The sequence below is a fragment of the Sorex araneus genome, chromosome X (genome assembly GCF_027595985.1).
Source record: "Sorex araneus isolate mSorAra2 chromosome X, mSorAra2.pri, whole genome shotgun sequence".
In the NCBI taxonomy this organism is placed as follows: Eukaryota; Metazoa; Chordata; class Mammalia; order Eulipotyphla; family Soricidae; genus Sorex; species Sorex araneus.
The window spans coordinates 165274325-165295010 of NC_073313.1; the positions used below are offsets into that span (position 1 = coordinate 165274325).

Here is a 20686-nt window from a genome sequence, read left to right on the forward strand (position 1 = left end):
TCTTTGGCATTTTTTTTTGGGTGGGGGTCATACTGGTGATGCTCAGGGGTTACTCCTGGCAGTGCTTGGGGAAACCCTATGGGATGCCTTGGATTGGACCTGGGTTAGCCACGTGCAAGGCAAACCACCCAGGCCCCAGCCTTGGTGATTAAGACACCATAACTTTATTTTTTTAAAGTTTATCAAGTTTCTTCTAATACATCTTCCAATACTCCTCAGTTACTCTTCTACTGCCATTACTTTGTAAATTTTTGGTTTTTGGTTTTTGGGTCCCACCCGGCGATGCACAGGAGTTCCTTCTGGCTCTGCACTCAGGAATTACTCCTGGCGGTGCTCAGGGGACCCTGTGGAATGCTGGGAATTGAACCCGGATTGGCCACATGCAAGGCAAATGCCCTCCCCGCTGTGCTGTTGCTCCAGCCCCCAAGACATCCTAACAGTTTTAAATTTGGGGCCACTTGAATTTTGTAGATGCGAATAGTGGTCCCCTTAGCCTTAGCATGGTTGGACAAATGAGGTTCTTATAAAATCCCAGGGGTTAAGAGTCTTGAGTCCTAGTAAAGTTTCTTGTTGTTTATAAACACCGTCAATGTTGGTTGAAATGGGGGTGACAAGCTCCCCCGAGCCAGCAGCCCGTGGGATGTGGAGATACCAGCTCATGGATGAGAGGTCTGAAGTTAAAGGTCACAGATGGCACTTGGGGCAGCACTGTGGAGTGTCAGGGCTTGGGTTTCATCCCCCACACCAACTGTGTGCCACCCGTGACCTGAGCTCCCACTGGCTGGGGCACCAAATCTCACCAGCAGTCAGGGCAGAGCCCAGAGCTGAGGGGGCTTTCAGCCTCACAAACGGGCAGGTGCAACGGAGCTTGGTCCTTTTTTTTTTTTTTTGGGGGGTCACACCTGGTGATGCTCAGATGCTCAGGGGTTACTCCTGACTCTGCACTCAGGAATCACTCCTGGCGGTGCTCGGGGGACCCTATGGGACTCGGGGGATCAAACCCGGGTCAGTCAAGTGCAAAGCAAATGCCCCACTTGTTATACTATCGCTCCAACCCCCGGACCTTGGTCTTAGCTAAGCCTTTTGGGCTGCTGCAACAACAGTCACCACCCTTTTCCTCGAAGGGTCTGTTCTCCCAGTAGAAGAGAGCTGGTTTGGCTCACCCGAGACCTGGAACGGTGTCAGTTGGTGACCGTGCAGAGAAGAGCTGAGAGGTGGGCAGGCTCCGCGTTGAAGAAAGAACAGGGGCCAGGGAGTGGGTTTGTATGAGGTGAGTCGTGGAACATTCATTTCTCTTCTTGCAGTTTTTATTGCCAGTTCCCTGTGGACATAAAGGCTCCAGGCCCAGCAGGGCCCGGGACAGTCTGCTGGGAGGTGGGTTCTGGGCAGGTGTGTGCCCACTTCTTATAAAGTGTGAAGCTTTTTTTTTTTTTAAATGTAGGTGTACTTTTTTTTAAATTCAGCCATTGATTATGCTGATTGAATTGGGCATCAACTCCATATTACTTTTTTGTTTGTTTGTTTTTGGGTCACACCTGGCGATGCACAGGGGTCACTCCTGGCTCATGCACTCAGGAATTACTCCTGGCGGTGCTCAGGAGACCATATGGGATGCTGGGATTCGAACCCGGGTTGGCCGTGTGCAAGGCTAAACGCCCTACCTGCTGTGCTATTGCTCCAGCCCCAATATTACTTTTTTTTAATTAAAAATATTTAATTGAAGGGCTCCAGCCCCTTCTGATTAGGTTTGAGTCTGGGATTCTGCATTTGTGGCATCCCAGAGTCACCCCGGGTTTGAGGAATCCGAGCGCCCTGTAGTTCTCAGTACGGCCTCTAGGTGGCCCCACCGTCCTTGAACTCTTGCTGCTCCTCTGCCCCCCGCAGCCCCCCAGCCCGGGGAATGAGCCCTCACACCTGTCTGAAAACTAGTAGGGTCTTGTTTCTGCGTGGGTCTCACTTCGGTGGGCCGCTACTCTTGGGGTGGCAACTCGGGCGATTCTGGAAACGGCACCAGCTGCGCGGGATGCCCACTGGGGCGTGGGGATGGGAGGGTCGTGGGGTCGTGGGGGCGGAGGCCGGGACCCTGGAGTGGGGGTCGGGCGGCCGCGGGGACTCTGCAGCGCCTACTGGCTCTCCGGGACGTCCGTGGTGCCTGCCGGGAGGCTGGTCCACAGGCGTGGGCAGGGGGCGCGGGGGACCCTTACTGGGCATCCCCGGAGCCACGGGGGTCACCTGGCAGCGGCTGTGTCCAGGCCGGACTTCATCAGCCCCGCTGTCGCAGTCACCCCCCAAAAATAGTCCACCCTGACCTCGCCACTGGACCCAGGCTTGGGTTCCGGGCACTTGGGAAACCGGGTCACGTGCAAGGGAACCGCGCGCCCAGAAGAGGCGGAAGTCTCGAGGCCACGCCCGCAGACGCGAGCCTCCCGCCCTCAGGCCACGCCCGGCGCCGCCCGGTTTCAGATCTAGGATACGCTCACGGGCCGGAGAAGGCCCGCCCACAGGCCACGCCCACCTATAGACCACGCCCACCGCTCGGGGTCCCGAGACTCGCCGGGCCCGGGAAGTGGCGGAGCGGCGGCCATGCGGACCGGGGGCGGGGCGCTGGCCATGGCCCGCGGCCCGGGGCGCCCGCTCGGGCTCTGCCTCCTGCTGCCGCCGCTGCTGCTGCTGCTGCTGCTGGCGGGAGCGGCGAGCGCGGACGCCGAGGAGCCGGGCGCGGGCGGGGCCGGGCGCCGCTGGCCCGACATGCAGCAGCGGCTGCGGGAGGCCGCCGCCCTCTGCCGCCGCTACTGGACGCTCCTCAGCTGCCGCGTGTGGCCGGAGGACTGCGAGGAGGACGCGGCGCGCCCGGGTAAGGCCGGCCGCGGGGTGGGGCCTCCCCCTCTCGCCCCTGCCGGGACCCCCCGCCTGCCCCTCTTGCGCGGGAGCAGGCCGGACACCTGCTGCCCCCCGCGTTGCGGGGTGGACGGGGATGTCCCGTCCCGGAGCTCATCCCGGCTCCTGGCCTGGGGCTGAAACGTGTCCCCTGGAGACAGTTTCAGTTTGCAGAGTCCACTGGCCGCTTGCTGGCTGTGGTCAGCCTCAGGCGGACTGGGGGTGCCCAGGGCCAGCGGGCAGCGAGGGGCCCGGAGCTGCCACCTGCTTCCTCCCGGGAGGTGCCACTTCCCGTGCCCAGGCGACAGGCAGAGGACCTGATCTGGGGCCTCTGCCTGGGCACTGCCCGCCCGCCGCCCCCCTGCCCTCCCAGCTCCCCCCCTCACAGCCCCCTCCTGCAGGCTGGAGCCTCCCGCTGCTGGGCCAGCAGTACCTGGACATCCTGGTGACTTGGTATCACCGTTTCCTGGAAGGTGACGGGGACCACATCAATGACCTCTCAGGTGGGACCCTGCCCGCAGGCGCGGAGGGCGGCGGGGTGAAGCCCACCATGCGTGCCGCGAAGCCCCTCTCAACGGCCGCTCCTGCCCGCCCCTCGCCCGCAGGCCTGGAGACGGACCTGCGGCTGCGGCTGCACGGCCAGCACCTGGCGCGGGAGCTGGTGCCCAGGGCGGTGAGGCGGCACCTGGAGCAGCCGCGGCCCCGCCGGGCCCTGGCCCTGGCCTTCCACGGCGGCTCGGGCACCGGCAAGAACTTCGTGGCGGGGATGCTGGCCGAGCGCCTGTTCCGCGCCGGCCTGCGGAGCCCCTGCGTGCAGGTGCTCATCGCCACGCTGCACTTCCCGCACCCGCAGCACCTGGACCGCTACAAGGTGAGCCCCGGGAGTGGGGGGCTGGGACCCGGGAGTGGGGGGCGAGGACCTCTAGGGATGCTGGGACCTAGGAGGGGCGCCAGGACCCGGGAGTGGGGGGCGGGACCCCAGGGATGCTGGGACCCAGGAGGGGCGCCAGGACCCAGGAGGGGGCGCCGGGACCGGGAGTGGGGGGTGGGGACCCGGGAGGGGTGCCAGGATCGGGATCCGGGAGGGGGCGCCGGGAGCGGGGGGGGGGGGGGTGGGGGGGCGGGACCCCGAGGGATGCTGGGACCCTGGAGGGGCGCCGGCGCCCAGGAGGGGGCTCTGGAACCAAGGGTCTAGGACCGGGGTCCGGGCTAGGACAAGGGACCCGTGTCCGGACACGATCCCGGAGTGCAGAGCCGGGTGTGGTGGACTCTGGGTTCAAAGCAGGTCCTGCCTGGACACGCTCGCTCGGTTCCTCATTTGTTTTTTCTTTTGGGGCCCCACCGGCCGTGCTCGGCGCTCGCTCCTGGCTCTGCTCTCCGCGATCACTCCGGGGGAAAGGGGTTCGGGGGGCCTCAGGGGTGCCGGGGGGCTCAGGGGGCCCTAATGGGTGGCCGGAGATGGCCCCGGCTCGGACCCGCAGGCCCCCGGCGCCTGCCCCTCCCCCTGATCCATGTCTCTGGGATCGTCTATGTCTCTGTGCGGATCTATGTCTCTGGGATCGACCCGCAGCTCTGATCTGCGTCTCTGGGATCCTGTCGGGTCGGGAGGTCGCGGTTTGGGAGAGGGGTCAGACGTGGTCTCCAGGCCAGCAGCTGGCCGGACAGATGTTGTCCCCGTGCTGCGCGGCCTTTAGGGTCCTCTCCTCCAGAGGGCGGCCCTGGGAGGTGGCCTGGAAGGAGCGAGCCCGGGGTCAGTGCAAACGGGTGGTGCCCCAGGCAGGCGTCCCCGCCCTCTCGGACCCCGATGGTAGCATTGCCCCCCCCCCCCCCCCCGCCACTCTTGGACCCCCGCTGGGAGGCCCCGCCCCCTTCCTAACCCAGCTGAGGCCCCGCCCCCTCCCGGACCCAAGCAGGGGATTGTTGGGGGGGGGGGGAAGGGGTTCAGCCCGCTCCCTAACCCTGCTGAGCCACGGAATCTCCTGGACCCCTCTTGGAGGCCCCACCCACCCCCGGATCCCACTGAGAGGCCCCGCCCACTTCTGGACCTCGCTCAGACCCCGCCCACCCCAGCCCTCTGGGAGGCTCCGCCCACTCCCGGACCTTCCGTGAGGCCCGCCCACGCCCAGACCCAGCCCACCCTGTCCCCCTGGTTGCTCCACGTGTGGGGCAGGGCAAGCGGCCGCAGGTGTCCCCGGCCTGCCCAGCGCGCGGGGTGCGAGGCTGTGCGGGAAAGGGCCGCGCTGACCGCTGGGTGCCCGCGCGCAGGAGCTGCTGGCCCGGCAGATCCGAGGGACTCAGGGGCGCTGCGGCCAGACCCTCTTCATCTTCGACGAGGCCGAGAAGCTGCACCCCGGCCTGCTGGAGGCCCTGCGGCCGCACCTGGAGCGCCAGCAGCACGGGGCGCCCGGGGACCCCGACAGCATCTTCCTCTTCCTCAGGTGAGCCCCAGGGCTTGCTGGAGCGTGTCGCTGACCCTGCCTCCCGCCCCTGGCCGCGAGGGGGCGCTCCAAGGCCGGGGCGGAGGGAGCGGGCAGCGGTCAGCGGTCCTGGAGCTGGGCGGGCGGGGGCTCTGCGCGTGGGAGCCGGGACCCCTCGCGTCCTCCCCGCTCAGCGGGAGCCACCCAGAGCAAGGGACAGCCCGGGTCGGGAGGGTGGTCCCTGCGGGGGCAGAGCTCGAACCTGGGTTCGGGTGCCCCCCCACCCGCGGCTGCAGAGGGGCTGGTGGAGGCGGGGCTGGGCACCCCCCTCTGCTCCCCCCCATGGGACTTGCTCTGCCTTTCGCGCATGTCCACCAGCGGCCGTTCCGCCGGGCCTGGCTGTGGGGAGCTTGGTGAGACCCCGGGCTTCTCTCTGCTGCTCCACGTGGCCTCGCCCCTACCCCAGGGGTCTGTCTCCTCCTGGCGAGGGTCCTGGGGGCAGCAGCCGGGCCTGTTTTGGGGGGAGGGGGCCGGGTTCATCTGTTCTTTCTGCTGGGCTGAGCTCTGTCCATCTGTCCGTCCCCTCGTGACTGGACCGGCCCAGTCGGGGTAGGTGGTGGCAGGTGTCTACAGCGGGGACCCGGGGTCAGGTTCCTTTAGGAGGGGCCCTCCGGGGCCGGAGCGACAGCACAGCGGGGAGGGCATCTGCTTTGTACGCAGCTGACCCGGGTTCGATTCCCGGCATCCCATAGGGTCCCCCGAGCACCGCCAGGAGTCAGCTCTGAGCATCACCGGGTGGGACCAAAAAAAACAACCAGGAGGGGGGTCTCCCCTGTCCCCCACCCCTCAGCATGGACACGCGCAAAAGGCAGAGCAAGACCCCTAATCTTGGCGGTGAGGGGGGCAGGTTCTGGGGTCGCTTCCCTGGGTGCTGGGGAAGCAAGGCTAGCAGGCCCCCAGGCGGGGCAGGGTGGGCGTAGTGGGGTCCCAGCCAGCCCCCCGCGTCTTCCAGCAACCTGGGGGGCAGCGCCATCAGCGACACGGTGCTGCAGCTGCTGCGGGCGGGGCTGGCCCGCGAGGACATCACCTTGGAGCACCTGGAGCCCCGCCTCCAGGCCGAGATGGCCGCAGGTAAGGGGGGGGGGTCTTCCCGGGGCGGGGGGGGGCTCCGTGGCCAGGCCTGATGGTGCGAACCCCCCGACACCCCCCGCAGACGGCGGCTTCGGGCAGAGCGCGCTGGTGCGCGCGCGGCTGGTGGACCTGTTCGTGCCCTTCCTGCCACTGGAGGCGCCGCATGTGCAGCGGTGCGCGCTGGACGCCTGCCGGGCGCGTGGCCTGGCCTGCGGGGACGCCGCCCTGCGCGAGCTGGCCGCTGCGCTGGTCTCCGTCCCCAGGGAGCAGCCGCGCTTCTCGGCGCAGGGCTGCAAGTCCGTCTCGCAGAGGCTCAGCTACCTGTCGCCGTGACGGCCGCTGCAGGAACCCGGGAGCACTGGACGGGAGCACTATGCCGGTGGGACAGATTAAAGCTGGTATTTTTCTAGAGCCTGCGGCCTCAGCTGTCATCGGGGTGCAGAGGGTCGCTCCCGGCTGGCCCCTCAAAAGCTGTGATGCTGGGGGCCGGAGCGAGAGTACAGTGGATAAGGTGTTTGCCTGGCACGCGGCTGGTCCGGGTTCAATCCCCGGCACCCCAATCGGTTCCTGCGTGCAGAGCCAGGAGTCAGCCCTGAGTACTGCCAAGTGTGGCACAAAAAAGGGGGAGGGGGAAAGCTCTGTCGCAGGGGGTCCCTACCTGGCCAGAGTTGGACCGGTCAGGCATGTGCCCCAACCCCCCGCCTCCTCTGGGACACGCCCTGCGGTGCTGGGGGCACCGTCTTGCCTTTGCGCCCCACTGGGCGTGCAGTCGGGCACCTGGCGCCGCCCCGGTCTGAGCAGAACCCCCAGGACCAGCGAGCGGCCCAGCGCCCCACCCTGAGGTGCGTTCTCCGTCTCCCACTGCCGGGGACGGTATGAGCAGGACTGTAAGGGCATCTGAGGACACCCCTGGGCCCCCCAGGCGCCGAGCAGAGCCAGGAATGACCCCCCCACCCCCCAGCTCAGAGAGAGAAGGGACGCGGGGTGTCGGCTCACTCCTGGGTGCTGCCCCAGGGCAGGCTGGCTGTCCCTGTGTGGCCGTCCCCGGACACAGAGGCGGACGCGTGGTTCCCCTGGGGGAGGGGCCCTCGTTTATTTACATCAAGTTTAACACTGTTAGCAGTTCACAGTCAGACAAGGATGGGCATTAAATTAGGAAAACGAAACAGCTGAAAGTATCTTACAGGACAATTAAGGACAGATACCTGACAAGGCTGGAGTGTGGCCCGCCCGCCCGTGCCCGCCACCCCTCGGCCCTGCCCACAGCGCCAGGCCCGACCGCCCCCGCCCTCCGCAGGGCGGGACCTTTGGTATTCGCTGAGGCGCCTTTGTCGGGGGTGAGTAGTGTTCTGTCAGCAGCTGTGAGACGGTCACTTGGCTTTGCCGGGGGTCTCCACTGGGCCATTACAGGATCGACGGGGCGGGGGAGTGTGGGGTGTGGCCAGGAACCCACCCCCCACCTGCGGGCCCCAGACCCCGAGTACCTCACGTGCTAGTTCCTGATTTCCCCCGGGGGCTCAGCTGGGCCCCGCATGTCCAGGCACAAGGGGCCTGGAAAGGTGGGGACAGGCCGGGTTCGGGGACCCGTCCCCCGGCAGGTCGCGCCTCTGCGTGCTCACGGGTCCCACATGCCAGCAGTCATGCGTCTGGCAGGCAAATCCCAGCTCAGACCCCAGCACCTGGCAGCTGTGCCGCGGGGGAGGGGAGGGGAGGCGGGGTCCAGCCGAGCGTGGAAGTGGGCGTCGGAACTAAGTAATAAGTGCACTTGGAGAGGGCGCCCCGCTGACCCTGAAGGGCGGGTGGGGGCTGGGAGCACGCCCCCCCCCAAACTCGCCCACACAAACTCCGGTCAGTTGGCACCCAAAGGCACCACTGGCACGGGCGCCCAGGGGCCAGGCAGAAGGACCCTCTGCACACACCAGGCCCGGGAGGGCAGGGCACTGTGTGTGGGTCCCCGGAGGGCCGCTCCAGCAGGGGACAGTCGTCCTGGCAGTTGCACGGAGCCGAGAGCCCGCGGCCACCATCTCGGGGGACCCAGGGGTCCCCCAGAAGGGCCAGATGCCCGGGGGGACCCCGGAGCGCCAAGACAGACCCCTAAGTCAGGAAGAACATGTCACGGCAGCAAGATGACAGGCCCCGAGGCCAGGGTGGCTGACCCGCGTCAGGGCGGGGGACAGGCGGGGCGGGGCCCGCTGTGCACCCCTAAGCAGCCGATGACCACCTCCCACTCCAGTCACCCTCCCGCGGAGTCTCCCCCAAAGTGCTCTGGTCCCAGGGTCACCTGACTGCCCCCACGTGTCACAGGTCACAGCCCTCGGTGGGGGGTGCAGCCCAGAGGGGTGGGGTCTCTTCACCCCTGCTGGCCGTTCCCCCCTGGGGTGGGGGAGGGTCTCTAGGTCTGCGTCCCAGGTCACCCCCACCGGCACCTGCCCCGCGACACTCGGTGCTTTTTTTCTCAAAGTGCTTTTCAGACGGCTCGAGCGTCCCAGAAGGCGGGTGTCGGGCTTGCGTTGGCGGGTGTGCTGGGCGGCAGGGGGGCCCCTCAAAGTGCTGAGTGCCGCTGTCGGGGCCCCGAGTGCGCGCCCCGGCGCAGGGCTGCGGCGGGCACTGATTGTCTGGCCGGGCCGCTGCGGGCAGTGATTCTCAGGGCAGCGGGGCGGGCCCCAGCTTCGAGCCACGGTGGGCACAGGCGCAAAATCCAGTCCCCTGCCGCCTCCGCGGGGCCAGCAGGGCGCGACCCCTCCCCCGGCGAGCAGCAGCAGGGCAGGCGACCCCTCGGCGACCCCCAGGTCCCGCGACCTTCCAACCCTGAGGTAGTTACAGTAGTATCCCCTGCTCCCGGACCCCCGCCCAGGGCGATTCGCTCTCACGGCCTCGAGCTCCACTGGGCAAGTGCCCGCAGCCGGGTCCTGGCAGGGCCAGCTTAAGGTGGAAGCCCCAAGCGGTGCCGCCTTCTCCAGGAAGCCCACCAGGCCCGTCTCAGGCAGGACGCAGACACAAAACGCGCGGAGATGGTGTCCGTCCGGGCAAGGGCTGAGTCGCGCCTCCCGAGCCCAGTGGACAGGGGCTCTGAGCTGCCCCCGAGACCCTCCCCCACCCCAATCCAAGCAGCAGTGATGGACGGGGGGGCAGCGAGGCTACCGGCCGGGCGCCCGCTGCAGATGACTCTGAGCCTGAGGAGGGGGCGCCCCTGCAGAACCGTGACCCTGCCACACACACCGGGCCCGGGGGCCCGCCGAGAAAGCAGCAACTGACACGGGTGTTGGAGACGCCCCCTCCCTGCCCCTGCAGTCTGCAACGAAATGGGTTCAAGTTTCTGGAGGTACGGGGGAGGGGGCGGGAGGGCGCCAGGCTGAAGATGCAGGTCCCAGGGGCCCGGACCCCCAAGGACGCACCCAGTGCGGCCGCTTCCAGCACCCGCCCCCTCCTGCCCCCCCGCTTCCTCCTGGGGCCCCGACCTCCAGAGCCGAGGTTCCGACCTGCCCCATCGGCCACAAAGCCATGGAGGGACCGTCAGCCACCAGGGGGTGCCAGGACCCCCGGGGTGCACCCCCACCAGGAGCTGGGGAGACGCTCCCGCCCCCTCTCCCTGTGTCCTGGGGCGGGACGCCAGGAGGCTCCCGGGGCCAGGGGAGCGGTGACTGGGCCCTGAGCCACTAGGGCACTCCAGGATGACACGGACAGCTGACCCACGGCCCACACGCTGACCCGCGCGCCCGGCAGCAGCCGCCTTGGAACAGAAACGATGGCACGCAGCCACGCCGGACCCCCTCAAACAAGCTGGCAGGGAGGAGAGGCCCCGGGTGTGCAGGGAAGGGGAGGGGCGGGGGCAGAGGCGCCCCCTGCCCTGAGATGTGTGTAGGACCCATGTTCCCAAACCCTGAATCTGGGGCTGCCACAAGCAGCAAACGGGGGCTGGGGGCCCCTGGGAGCAGGGCCTCACTTGCCAGCGGGGGGACAGGGCAGGGCCTGGTGCCCCCACGGCCTCCCTGCGCCCCCTTTCCGGCACTGACCCAGGCACCCCGGGCAACAGGACGGGCCTGGCACAGCAGCGCCCTGAATGGGGTTCCTGGCATGACCTTGCCCACGCAACCTTGGCCGCGGCGCCCTTGCTCACCATGTGACCTTGTCACCTGCTTCCCGCCGCTGGTGGGAACTGTATCTCGGGCGCTTTCCCTGTTTCTCTGCGCCGTGCCCGCCGCGTCCCTGATCAGACGGGCCCAGGGTGCCCGCTGGAGCCCCGGGGCCTCGCCGACGGCCACCCGCGCTCCCTGAGGTGCCACCTGGGCTTCCGGTCTCGCGGGCGAGTGCCCGGCCCCCAGCCTCGGCCCAAGCCGGGGTTCGCGTTTTTTTTCCTTTCGGTAACTGAGATGACCCTGTAAACTGAGAGCTCGGCGGGCGGCACGCGGCGTCCGACGGGCGAGGACACGAACACGGGGACACACGCGCCTCCCGGGCTCCCGGCGGGCGGCGGCTACCTCTGCACCACGTCGCTAATCTCCTGCACGCACGACAGCAGGTGGCCGAGCGCGGGGTTGGCCCCGGGGCCCCCGGCTGAGGCGGCGGCGGGGGCCACCTGCAGCTCGTGCAGGCTCAGCTCCAGTTTGCTCACAGCCTCGCGGAAGGCGAACTTGTTGCGGGTCTGGGGGATGCAGTCCACGTAGCCCGAGCAGTAGCCCAGCAGCTGGTGGCCCGTGTCCACCAGCTGGCTGTTGGGCACGGGCTCGGCGATGGCGCTGGACAGCAGGTCGGCGCAGTGCAGCAGCGCCTCGCGGCTCACCTTCTCGGCCGGGCCCCGCTCGGCCGCCGGCCGCGTCTTGCGCAGCGCCACCTTGGCCCCCGCCGTGCCGTTGGCCAGCTTGGCGGGGGACATGGCTGGCCCGGCCGGAGGCACTTGCGGCGGGGGCAGGGCGGGCCTTGGGGCCTTGCCCCCCGCGGGCCCCGGCCTCTTCCCGGCCTCGGGGGCCTCTGCAGCGGCGGGTGCGGCGGCGGCGGGGGGCGCGGGCTCGTCAGGGCGCGGCCCGGGCGGGGGCGGCGGCGCGCACTTGGGCTTCACGCGACGCTGCCGGTCCTTGTCCCCGGGGTGCTCGGACAGGAGCTTGAACTTGTTGCCCTGAGAGTCGGTGCCCACGAGCGGCAGCCCTGGGCCGCGCTCGGGCGCAGGCGAGATGAGCACGGGCACCTTGTGGCTCCAGGCGCCCGCCTCACCCTCGTCAGCGCGCGCGTCCCGGTCCCGGTCCCGCTCGTGCTCGCGCTCGGCGCGCGCCAGCAGCTTGGCACGGGGCCGCGCGGCGTCGGGGCGCCGGGGCAGCGAGTCGCCGTCGTCGGGCGGGGACGCGGCCGACGCGGTCCTCTCGAGCGGCGGGCGCGCGCGCGGGCAGTTGCGGGGCAGCGTCATGGTCAGGCGGTCCTGCTCGGCGGGGCCCGCGGACACGGACGACGTGGAGTTGGAGCGCGGGAAGGGCTTGGCCGCGTCGTCGCCGGCCGCGGGCTTGCCGGCGCGCAGCCCCAGCGTCTTCTTGATGAGGCGCGGCGTGAAGAAGCCCGAGAGGCCGGCCCAGCCGCCGGCGCCCGCGTCCTCCCCGGGCGGCTCCGTCCTGCGCGCGGGCGGCGGCTCCATCTCGCGGAACGAGCTGCTGCGGCGCGGCGGGGCGGGCGCGCTGCGCCGCTTCATGAACGAGCTGAAGAAGCCGCCCTTGCGGTCGCGCGCGAAGCCCGCCTCGCGCCCGTCGTCCAGGAGCCCCACGGGGGACTTGTCCCGCTGCTTGCGGGGCAGCGCCGGGGAGCCGCCGGGGACCTGCGCGCCGCGGAGCAGCCCTGGGGGAGACACAGGGTAAGCGGCGCGGGACCAGCCGCGAGCGGACCGCAGGAGGGGCGGGGCCAGATGCCAGAGAGGGGCCTGTAGGTGGGGCGGGGCCTGTAGGCAGGGCCAGAAGTAGGGCAGGGAAGAAGCTGGGGCGGGGCCTGTGGGTGGGGCGGGGCATTTAGGCAGGGCCAGAGGTGGGGCAGGGCTGGAGGATGAGGCTGGGGCGGGGCCTGTGGGCAGGGCTAGGTAGATGGGGCGGGGCAGAGGCCGGGGAGGGCTCCTAGGCAGAACCAGAGGCAGATGGGGCGGGGCCAGAGGCCGAGGCGGGACTGACAGATGGGGCGGGGCCAGAGGCTGGGGCAGGGCCGGCAGATGGGACGGGGCCAGAGGCCAGCAGTGGCCACTTCATGCCCACGGAGGCCCCACCCCCCCACAGTTCACGGCAATGCACGGGCAGAGCCCATCACTGCACGGTGCCCGCCTCAAGCCCATGGGCGTCCCCGGTGGGACACTCGCCTGTGGGGTCCCCACCGCCCACCACGCGTGCGCGGGGACAGGACCGACCTGCGGAGTTCTCGGTGGCGGCGTCCGCGGTCCCGTCCACGTTCTCCTTGTTGTCCGCCGGCTTCTTGAGCGTCCGCGTCTTGGACGGCAGCAGCGGCAACCGTGGCAGGTAGGGCACGATGGACGACGAGGACGCGGCTCGCCCCAGCTCCTCCGCCACCTCTGCGAGGACACGGGCACAGGGAAGCGCTGACCCACCCGGGACCGGAAGAGGCGCGGCCGGGGCTCACTGGCCACCGCTTCATCTCCTGGGTGCAGGCTCACTCCCACTCCCAGGGCACTATCACTCCAGTCCCCCTATTAATTTTTTTTTTTTTTTTTTTGCTTTTTGGGTCCCACCCGGCGATGCTCAGGGCTGAATCCCGGCTCTGCACTCAGGAATCACTCCTGGCGGTGCTCAGGGGACCTTATGGGATGCCGAGGATCGAACTCCGGTCAGACGAGGCACGTGCAAGGCAATTGCCCTCCCCCCTGTGCCATTGCACCTAGGCTATTAGTTTCTAATGGGCCACAATTTATTATTAAAATAGATTTCAATATTTCCAAGAAGTCGTATAAGGGCAAAGAACAGCAATGTCCTGATGAGGTCCCGGCCCGCATGGTCCCTCAGGTGGGGAACGAGGCCCCAGCCCACGCTCTCACCTTCCGAAATACTGGAGTCGTGGAACATGGTCTCAAAGGCCTGGTGTGTCTCAGCAAACGAGGGCCTGTCGGCCGGGCTCCACTTCCAGCCTGGGGACAGAGGAAGGGAAAGTGGCGACTCCAGGCACACAGATGCGCCCGGAGGTATCGGCACTGCCCAGTGCCTGAGGAGCTGGCGCTCAAACCAGCTTCCCTACCCGGCCGCGGGCTCTCCTTCCCGCACCGTCTGGAGCTGAGAGGAGCTGCTCTCTGCAGTCAGCTATGGACCCAAAGCCGGCCTTCTCCCGCCTGTCTCTAAATTCACCTTTTTTACTGATTTTTGGCTTTTGAGGTCACACCTGGCAATGCTCAGGGGTCACTCCTGGCTCTGCACTCAGGAATTACTCCTGGGGGACCCTTGGGGATGCTGGGGATCGAACCTGGGCTGGCCACATGCAAGGCAAATGCCCTCCCCACTGTGCTATTTCTCCGGCCCCGCGCCACCTTTTTTATTATTCTCTTTTTTTGCTTTTTGCGTCACACCCAGCGATGCTCAGGTCTGACTCCTGGCTCTGCACTCAGGAATCACTCCTGGCGGTGCTTGGGGGACCATATGGGATGCCGGGGATCGAACCTGGGTCGGCTGCATGCAAGGCAAACGCCCTCCCCGATGTGCTATCGATCCGGCCCCTTTTCTATTCTTCTCTTAAACACGGGAGTGTCTGGGCCATGAGCAACTCCCCGAAGGATTCCTTTAAGACAGCACAATGCGTCAGTCGGCAGCTAGTTAGTTAAATGCCATGAAGTTCACGGCGATGAACTCAGACATGGATGTGACCTCACTCAGGGAAAAATACTCCCTGGGCGTGCGGATGACCCTGAGCTGCCGCGAACCCCGCGATGGTGCAAATATACTCACAGGCTCTCATGAGCTCGTAGACCTTTGGGGGGCACCCCTCGGGCTGCTCCATCCGGTACCCCTTCTCCAGGAGATCGTAGACCTGCGACAGGTCGATCCCTGGGTACGGTGACATCCCATAGGTGGCGATTTCCCACAGCAGGACCCCGAAAGCTGTGTGAGGAACAAACCAAGCCAACGCTGACGGCGTGCCACGGGGGCACTGGTCATCCCCACTCTGAGTTCCACTCCCCTTGCTGCAACGCCAGGACATGCCAAGTCTTACTGCATTCTGCTTTATTTATCTGGGGCCACACCTGGCGGTGGTCAGGGCCATGCCTGGGTCTGCGCTCAGGGGCCACTCCTGGCGGGGCCCAGGGAATAGTACGGGATGCTGGGTAGCGAACCCAGGGCCAATCACTGTAGCACTGCAGTCCTGTTGTTCATCGATTTGCTCGATCAGGCACTAGTAACGGCTCCATTATGAGACTTGTTGCTGCTGGTTTTTTTTGTGTTTTTTTTTTTTTCTTTTTGGGTCACACCCAGCGATGCTCAGGGGTTACTCCTGGCTTTGCACTCAGGAATTACTCCTGGCGGTGCTTGGAGGACCATATGGGATGCCGAGGATTGAACCTGGGTCGGCTGCGTGCAAGGCGAACGCCCTACCCACTGTGCTATCGCTCCGGCCCCTTGTTGTTGCTGTTTTGGGCATATTGAATACATGCCAAGCAAACGCCCTCCCACTGTACTACAGCCCTGGCCCGTCCACGGACTCATCTCCATGTTGGTGCCGGGGGCTGAATGCAGGCCATAAAACTCACGGGGCAGGGGCTTGAGTGATAGCACAACAGGGAGGGCGTTTGTCTTGCACGTGGCTGACTCGGGTTTGAATCCCAGCATCCCATATGGTCCCCTGAGCACCGCCAGGGGTAATTCCTGAGTGCAGAGCCAGGAGTGACCCCTGTGCATCGCTGGGTGTGACCCAAAAAGAAAAAAAAGATCATGGGGCAGTGCTGAGGACCACTGGTCTCATGCATAGTTTTATAGCCGAGTCACGTCTCCAGCTCTGAATTTTTTTTTTTAATTTGCGAGGGGGCGGCACGCCTCGCAATGCTCAGGGGACCATGTGTGGTGCAGGGACCAAGCTCACACCTGACAGGCTGTACTCTCTCCAGCCCCAAGAACGCTGTTTACTTTCCTTTCTTCTGCCTCTCTCTCTGCTCTATGCCAAGCCCAGGGGCCGGCTGAGCTGGTGTATCAAAGCTCCAACTCAATGTCTTACAGAAAACTGCTTTAGGGGGCCGGAGCAATAGCACGGCAGGGAGGGCATTTGCCTGGCACGCAGGTGACCGAGTTCAATCCCCGGCATCCCACTGGGGCCCCCAAGCACTCCAGGAGTGATTTTAGAGTGCAGAGCCAGGAGTCAGCCCTGAGCGTTGCTGGGTGTGACCCTCCCCCCAAAAAAAACCAAAACTGCTTTAATATCAAGCTGCATTTTCTCCACTGATTTGCAATGTAGTCAAAGGCAGAAACAAAAGTTCCTAGTTTACCAGCCACTCAGTTGAAATTCACTATCTCAGAGAAAAGTATTTTTAACAAACTGCCTTTTTTTTTTTTTGCATCACACCTGGCAGTGCTCAGGGGTTACTCCTGGCTCTGCACTCAGGAATCACTCCCGGCGGTGCTCAGGGGACCCTATGGGATGCTGAGGACCAAACCCAGGTCGACCCTGTGCAAGGCAAACGCCCTCCCCGCAGTGCTATCGCTCCAGCCCCGTGACTCGTTTCAAATGCACACGTTAGTAACGAGAGTTTCCAACCGGAGGCACACTTCCTGTAGCTACACAGAACAGCGATGCAGGTAAGCTGGCACTAAATCGACCCGGGAGGAAACTTGCTTTTTTTTTTTCCCCCCTTTTGGGTCACACCTGGCAATGCACAGGGGTTATCTCCTGGCTTTGCACTCAGGAGTTACTCCTGACAGTGCTCAGGGGACCCTATGGAATGCTGGGAATCAAACCCAGGTTGGCCGCGTGCAAGGCAAACGCCCTCCCTGCTGTGCTATCGCTCCAGCCCTGAAACTTGCTTTTTACCAAAGCACGTTTCCCTTTGACTTCGGTGGAGGCCCGCACCGAATCCAACAGAACAGCGGCTCCAGGCAAGAGGCGAGTAGCTGGGGGTTTCTAGCTCAGTAAGTCTAGCTCAGTGGTGGGGTGAGGTGGGGGCCACAGAGCTGAGCAGCTCTCAGTGGTCAGGAGGGCGCGGCAGGCGGACCCCCGGGTGCGCAGCCTTACCCCAGACGTCGGACTTGATGGAGAAGGTGTTGTAGGCCAGGCTCTCGGGCGCCGTCCACTTGATGGGGAACTTGGCGCCGGCGTGGGCCGTGTAGGTGTCCCCGGTCATCAGCCGGCTCAGGCCGAAGTCGGCCACCTTCACCACGTGGTTCTCCCCCACGAGGCAGTTCCGAGCTGCGAGGTCCCTGCGGGGGAAGAGCCGGCGGGTGCGATTCAGGCGGGGCCAGGGCGGGGCAGGGGTCCTGAGGGCCCGAGTCGGGGTCTGCACTCCAGGCGCTGGCCGGGGACCCGCTCACCGGCCCAGAGCCATCGCCAAGGGCAGCGGGACTGCTGGAGGGGGGGTGGGGGGTAGGGGACACATTGTTTAGGAAGGCGGAGCACACTGGTATATTTTGGGGGGTCACACCCAGCGATGCTCAGGGTGATTCCTGAGGCTCTGCACTCTGGAATCACCCCTGGCGGGGCTCGGGGGACCCTATGGGATGCTGGGAATGGAACCCGGGTTGGCCGCGTGCAAGGAACTCCCCGGCCACCACGCTGTGCTCTCAGCCCCAAAACGACGCCACCAGGGCGTGTGAAGAATCCGAGATGCAGCAGAGCAGAGCACTGCGCGTCTGGAGACCAGCCCCAGCCCCCGGTAAAGTTTTTTTTCCCCTTTCTTTCTTGGGGGCATTTTCAGGTTCCACCCAGCCGTGCTCAGGAGTTACTTCTGCTCTCAGGGATCACTCCAGGCAGGGCTCGGGGACCCTAGGGGATGCCGGGGATCGAACCTGGGCCGGCTGTGTGCCAGGCCCACACCCTCCCGCTGTGCTGTCACTCGGGCCCCAATAAACCTTTCTATTAGCGTCAGGACAAGTCTAGCTCGGTGGCGGGGGTGAGGACGGGGTGAAGGCACAGACGGCGCCACGGAGGAGCCACCCGAGTTTCCCGGAGGTCCCGGCGCACGCACCGGTGGATGAAGTTCTTCTTCTCCAGGTACTCCATGGCCGAGGAGATCTGCGTGGCCATGTAGAGCAGCACCACGGCCGTCACCTCCTCACGGCTGCACTCGCGCAGGTAGTCCAGCAGGTTGCCGTAGGGCATGTACTCGGTCACGATGTAGAAGGGCGGTTCCAGCGTGCACACGCCTGCGGGCGACACGAGCCACCGCTGCTCGCACCGCACCGCCCGGGCCACGCACCCCGCCCAGGCGCCCGGGGGACGGCACAGCGGGGAGGGCGCCGGCTCTGCTCGCAGCTGACCTGGGTTCTGACCCTGGGGCCCCCGCTGGTCCCCGGAGCGCCACCAGGAGTGAGCTCTGAGTGCAGGGACAGGGGGAAAGCCCTGGGCACCACCAGGCCTGGTCACCCCCCCTAAAAAAAAATACCGGCCAATGGGGGGGGGGTCTCTCTGTGCTGTGCATCAAGCCCTAGTCTTATGCACTAAAAAGTGTTTGAGGCCGGAGCGATAGCACAGCGGGGAGGGCGTCGGCCTGGCATGCGGCCGACCTGGGTTCGATTCCCAGTATCCCATAGGGTCCCCCGAGCACCGCCAGGAGTGATTCCTGAGTGCAGAGGCAAGAGTCAACCCTGAGCATCACCAGGTGGGACCCAAAAAGCAAAAAATTAAAAAAAAAATTAAAAAAAGTTTGGACAGTTTTTTTGGGGGGAGGAGCAGGGGGTCTGTTTTGAGGTCACACCCAGGGGTCCTCAGAGGTCACTCTGGGAAGGCTCAGGGGACCAAGCCTGGGTCAGCCATGTGCAAGGCAACCGCCCCCCTCCCCCGCCTTTCCTTGCTGTCCATCATTCCAGCCCCAAAGCGGTTCTTGTAACTGACTCTAGAAGGGGCTGGAAGACGGAAACTCTCAGAGCCCTGTCCACAGCCCTGACCCCAGCCCCAGCTGCCCGCGGGACAGACACGCAGCAGCAGCCGTGGGCAGGCTGGAGACCGTGGCCAGCGCGGAGCCTGGTGCCCGAGGCAAGGACCACCCTGGGAGGCAGCTGTGGTGGGCAGAGTGCAGGAACCAGCCTGGCTCTGAGAAGGCCCCGCGGGGCGGGGGTCTGGGGGCGCTGGGCCCCCTCCTGCCGGGAGGTGGTCGGAGACATGGGCACCCCCCCCCCGCTCGTGCTGCGTCTGTTTGGGGTTCTGCCCGGGGTGGCTCTGAGCAACCATCAGCGCTGGCCCTGCGCAGGGACCAGAGCCGGGCCCTCGGAGGGAGCTGGGGGACCCTCTTGGGCCACATGCCAGGGCGGCCGCCAGCCCGGGCAGCTCACCGAGCAGCTGGACCAGGTTGGGGTGTTTGATCTCCTTCATCACCGCGGCCTCCTTGAGGAACTCCTCCACCTCCATGGTGTCCTCCTGCGACGGGGTGAAAGGTCAGAGAGAAACGCCAGGGGGAGGCGGCCCCGGGGCCCTGGCAGGAGTGGAGACGGCCCCCGACACGCGCCCCCGCGCCCTCCTCCCGGCAGAGCGAGATGCCAGCCCTGAGCCTTGGGGGAATCGCCAGGGGAAGGACCGCGCTCCCCGCAAGCGCGATGCCAGGGTGCTGGCGGCAGGGGCCCCGGGGAAAGGCCCGCTGAGCCTGCAGAGCAGGTGGAGGGGGCAGGGGGCGTCTCCAACAGCACGTGCTGCTGCTGTCCACCAGGGGGCGCTCCCGGGCCGCAAACGCCCTCAGGCTCCGGAGCCCATCACTGAGGGGTGTGGTGGTGGTGGTGGTGGTGGTGGTGGTGGTGGGGTGGGGTGGGGGGGGGGGGGGGGGGTGTGTGTGTGTGTGTGTGTGTGTGTGTGTGTGTGTGTGTGTGTGTGTGTGTGTGTGTGTGTGTGTGTGTGTGTGTGTGTGTGTGTGTGTGTGTGTGTGTGTGTGTGTGTGTGTGTGTGTGTGTGTGTGTGTGTGTGTGTGTGTGTGTGTGTGTGTGTGTGTGTGTGTGTGTGTGTGTGTGTGTGTGTGTTCAGAGACTCCACCAGGGGGCGCTCCCGGGCCGCAAACGCCCTCAGGCTCCCACACCCATCACTGAGCCCCTGAGCGTGTGTGTTGTGTCAAAGGCTTGTGTGTGTGTCTGTGTGTTCTGTGTTCGTGTGTCTATGCAGAGACTGTGTGTGTACCCAGAGACAGCATGTGTCTCTGTGTGCACGTGTGTATGTGCCCATGTGCACAGGCATATGCGTGTTTGTACATGTGTGCATGTCCGTATGTGCACAGAGACAGCGTGTGTGCGTGTGAGTGCGTGCACGTGTGACTGTGCGCGCATGTATGTGACTGTGTGCACGTGTGTGTGTGCACGTGCGCGTGTGCCTGCGCGCAGCCCCTCACCTTCAGGGTCTTCACGGCCACGGTGAGGCTGTACTTCTTCCAGACGCCCACGTAGACCTCCCCGTATTGGCCGCCACCCAGCTTGTGCTTCATGGTGATGTCGGTGCGCTCCATCTCCCACTTGTCGTGGATGGGCGACACGCCATAGACCGTGGGCTTGTTGCACTTGGGCGCCGGGTAGTGCAGCGTGGTCACCAGCCCGTCGGCCACGGTCGAGTGGTGGTGCACGAGCTCGGCCAGGGCGCTGAAGCGGCTCTCGGCCGTCACGTACACCTGGGGCGGCGGGGGGCGGGCCGCTTAGGACGCAGGCGCCACCCTCGCCCACGACCCTCCCCTTGGCTTCCGCCCCGGTGCGGGCAGGGTGGGAAAGGTCAAGGTCCGCCCGAGGCCAGGAGCGCCCGGAGGCTCTCAAAGAAACAGCCAGCCGGGGCGTCCCCAGACGTTTTCTCAGAGACTGCGGGGCCCACAGACGTAAGACAGGCGAGAGGCAGCCCAGCAGGGAAGGTGTCTGCCCTGCACACGGCCGACCCGGGTTCGATCTCCCGCATCCCATCGGGCCCCCCCGAGCACCGCCAGGAGTGATTCCTGAGCGCAGAGCCCGGAGTCAGCCCTGGGCGTGTCCAAAGCTCCCGCAGCCGAAATTCTCCGGCAGAACTTCCGGGTCCCACTGACTGTGACTTCAAAGGCCACGTGGGTCAGCTCCACACCGGGGACGAACGTGCGTGTCCATGCATGGTGACAACACCACCAGACCTTGGAGGGGGTGCGGGGCCATGCCCAACAGTGCTCA

General features: G+C 65.9%; 2 protein-coding genes across 6 annotated transcripts in view; one reads left to right on the top strand and one right to left on the bottom strand.

Moving 5' to 3' along the window:
- Positions 1–2126: 2126 nt before the first annotated feature.
- On the top strand, positions 2127–6836 carry TOR3A (torsin family 3 member A). Of its 2 annotated transcripts, XM_055120342.1 has the most exons (6): positions 2137–2854; positions 3279–3380; positions 3483–3748; positions 5143–5315; positions 6307–6425; positions 6508–6836. In XM_055120342.1, exons 1-6 carry the CDS (start codon positions 2584–2586, stop codon positions 6756–6758), a joined length of 1182 nt encoding a protein of 393 aa, XP_054976317.1. In that variant the 5' UTR covers positions 2137–2583; the 3' UTR covers positions 6759–6836. The 2 variants fall into 2 exon arrangements, with proteins under 2 accessions (XP_054976318.1, XP_054976317.1); XM_055120343.1 differs by lacking the exon at positions 5143–5315 and having other exon boundaries at positions 2127–2854.
- Positions 6837–7493: 657 nt separating this feature from the next.
- ABL2 (ABL proto-oncogene 2, non-receptor tyrosine kinase) overlaps positions 7494–20686 on the bottom strand; it is a 76601-nt gene continuing 63408 nt past the window's right edge. For all 4 annotated transcript variants that reach the window (XM_055120337.1, XM_055120334.1, XM_055120336.1 and 1 more), the window contains 8 exons: positions 19897–20169; positions 18860–18944; positions 17557–17734; positions 16608–16792; positions 14336–14488; positions 13438–13527; positions 12796–12957; positions 7494–12242 (listed from right to left, as the gene is read on the bottom strand). In XM_055120337.1, the coding sequence (XP_054976312.1) occupies positions 10900–12242; positions 12796–12957; positions 13438–13527; positions 14336–14488; positions 16608–16792; positions 17557–17734; positions 18860–18944; positions 19897–20169 (2469 nt within the window). In that variant the 3' untranslated portion in view covers positions 7494–10899. The remainder of the gene's footprint in view (positions 12243–12795; positions 12958–13437; positions 13528–14335; positions 14489–16607; positions 16793–17556; positions 17735–18859; positions 18945–19896; positions 20170–20686) is intronic.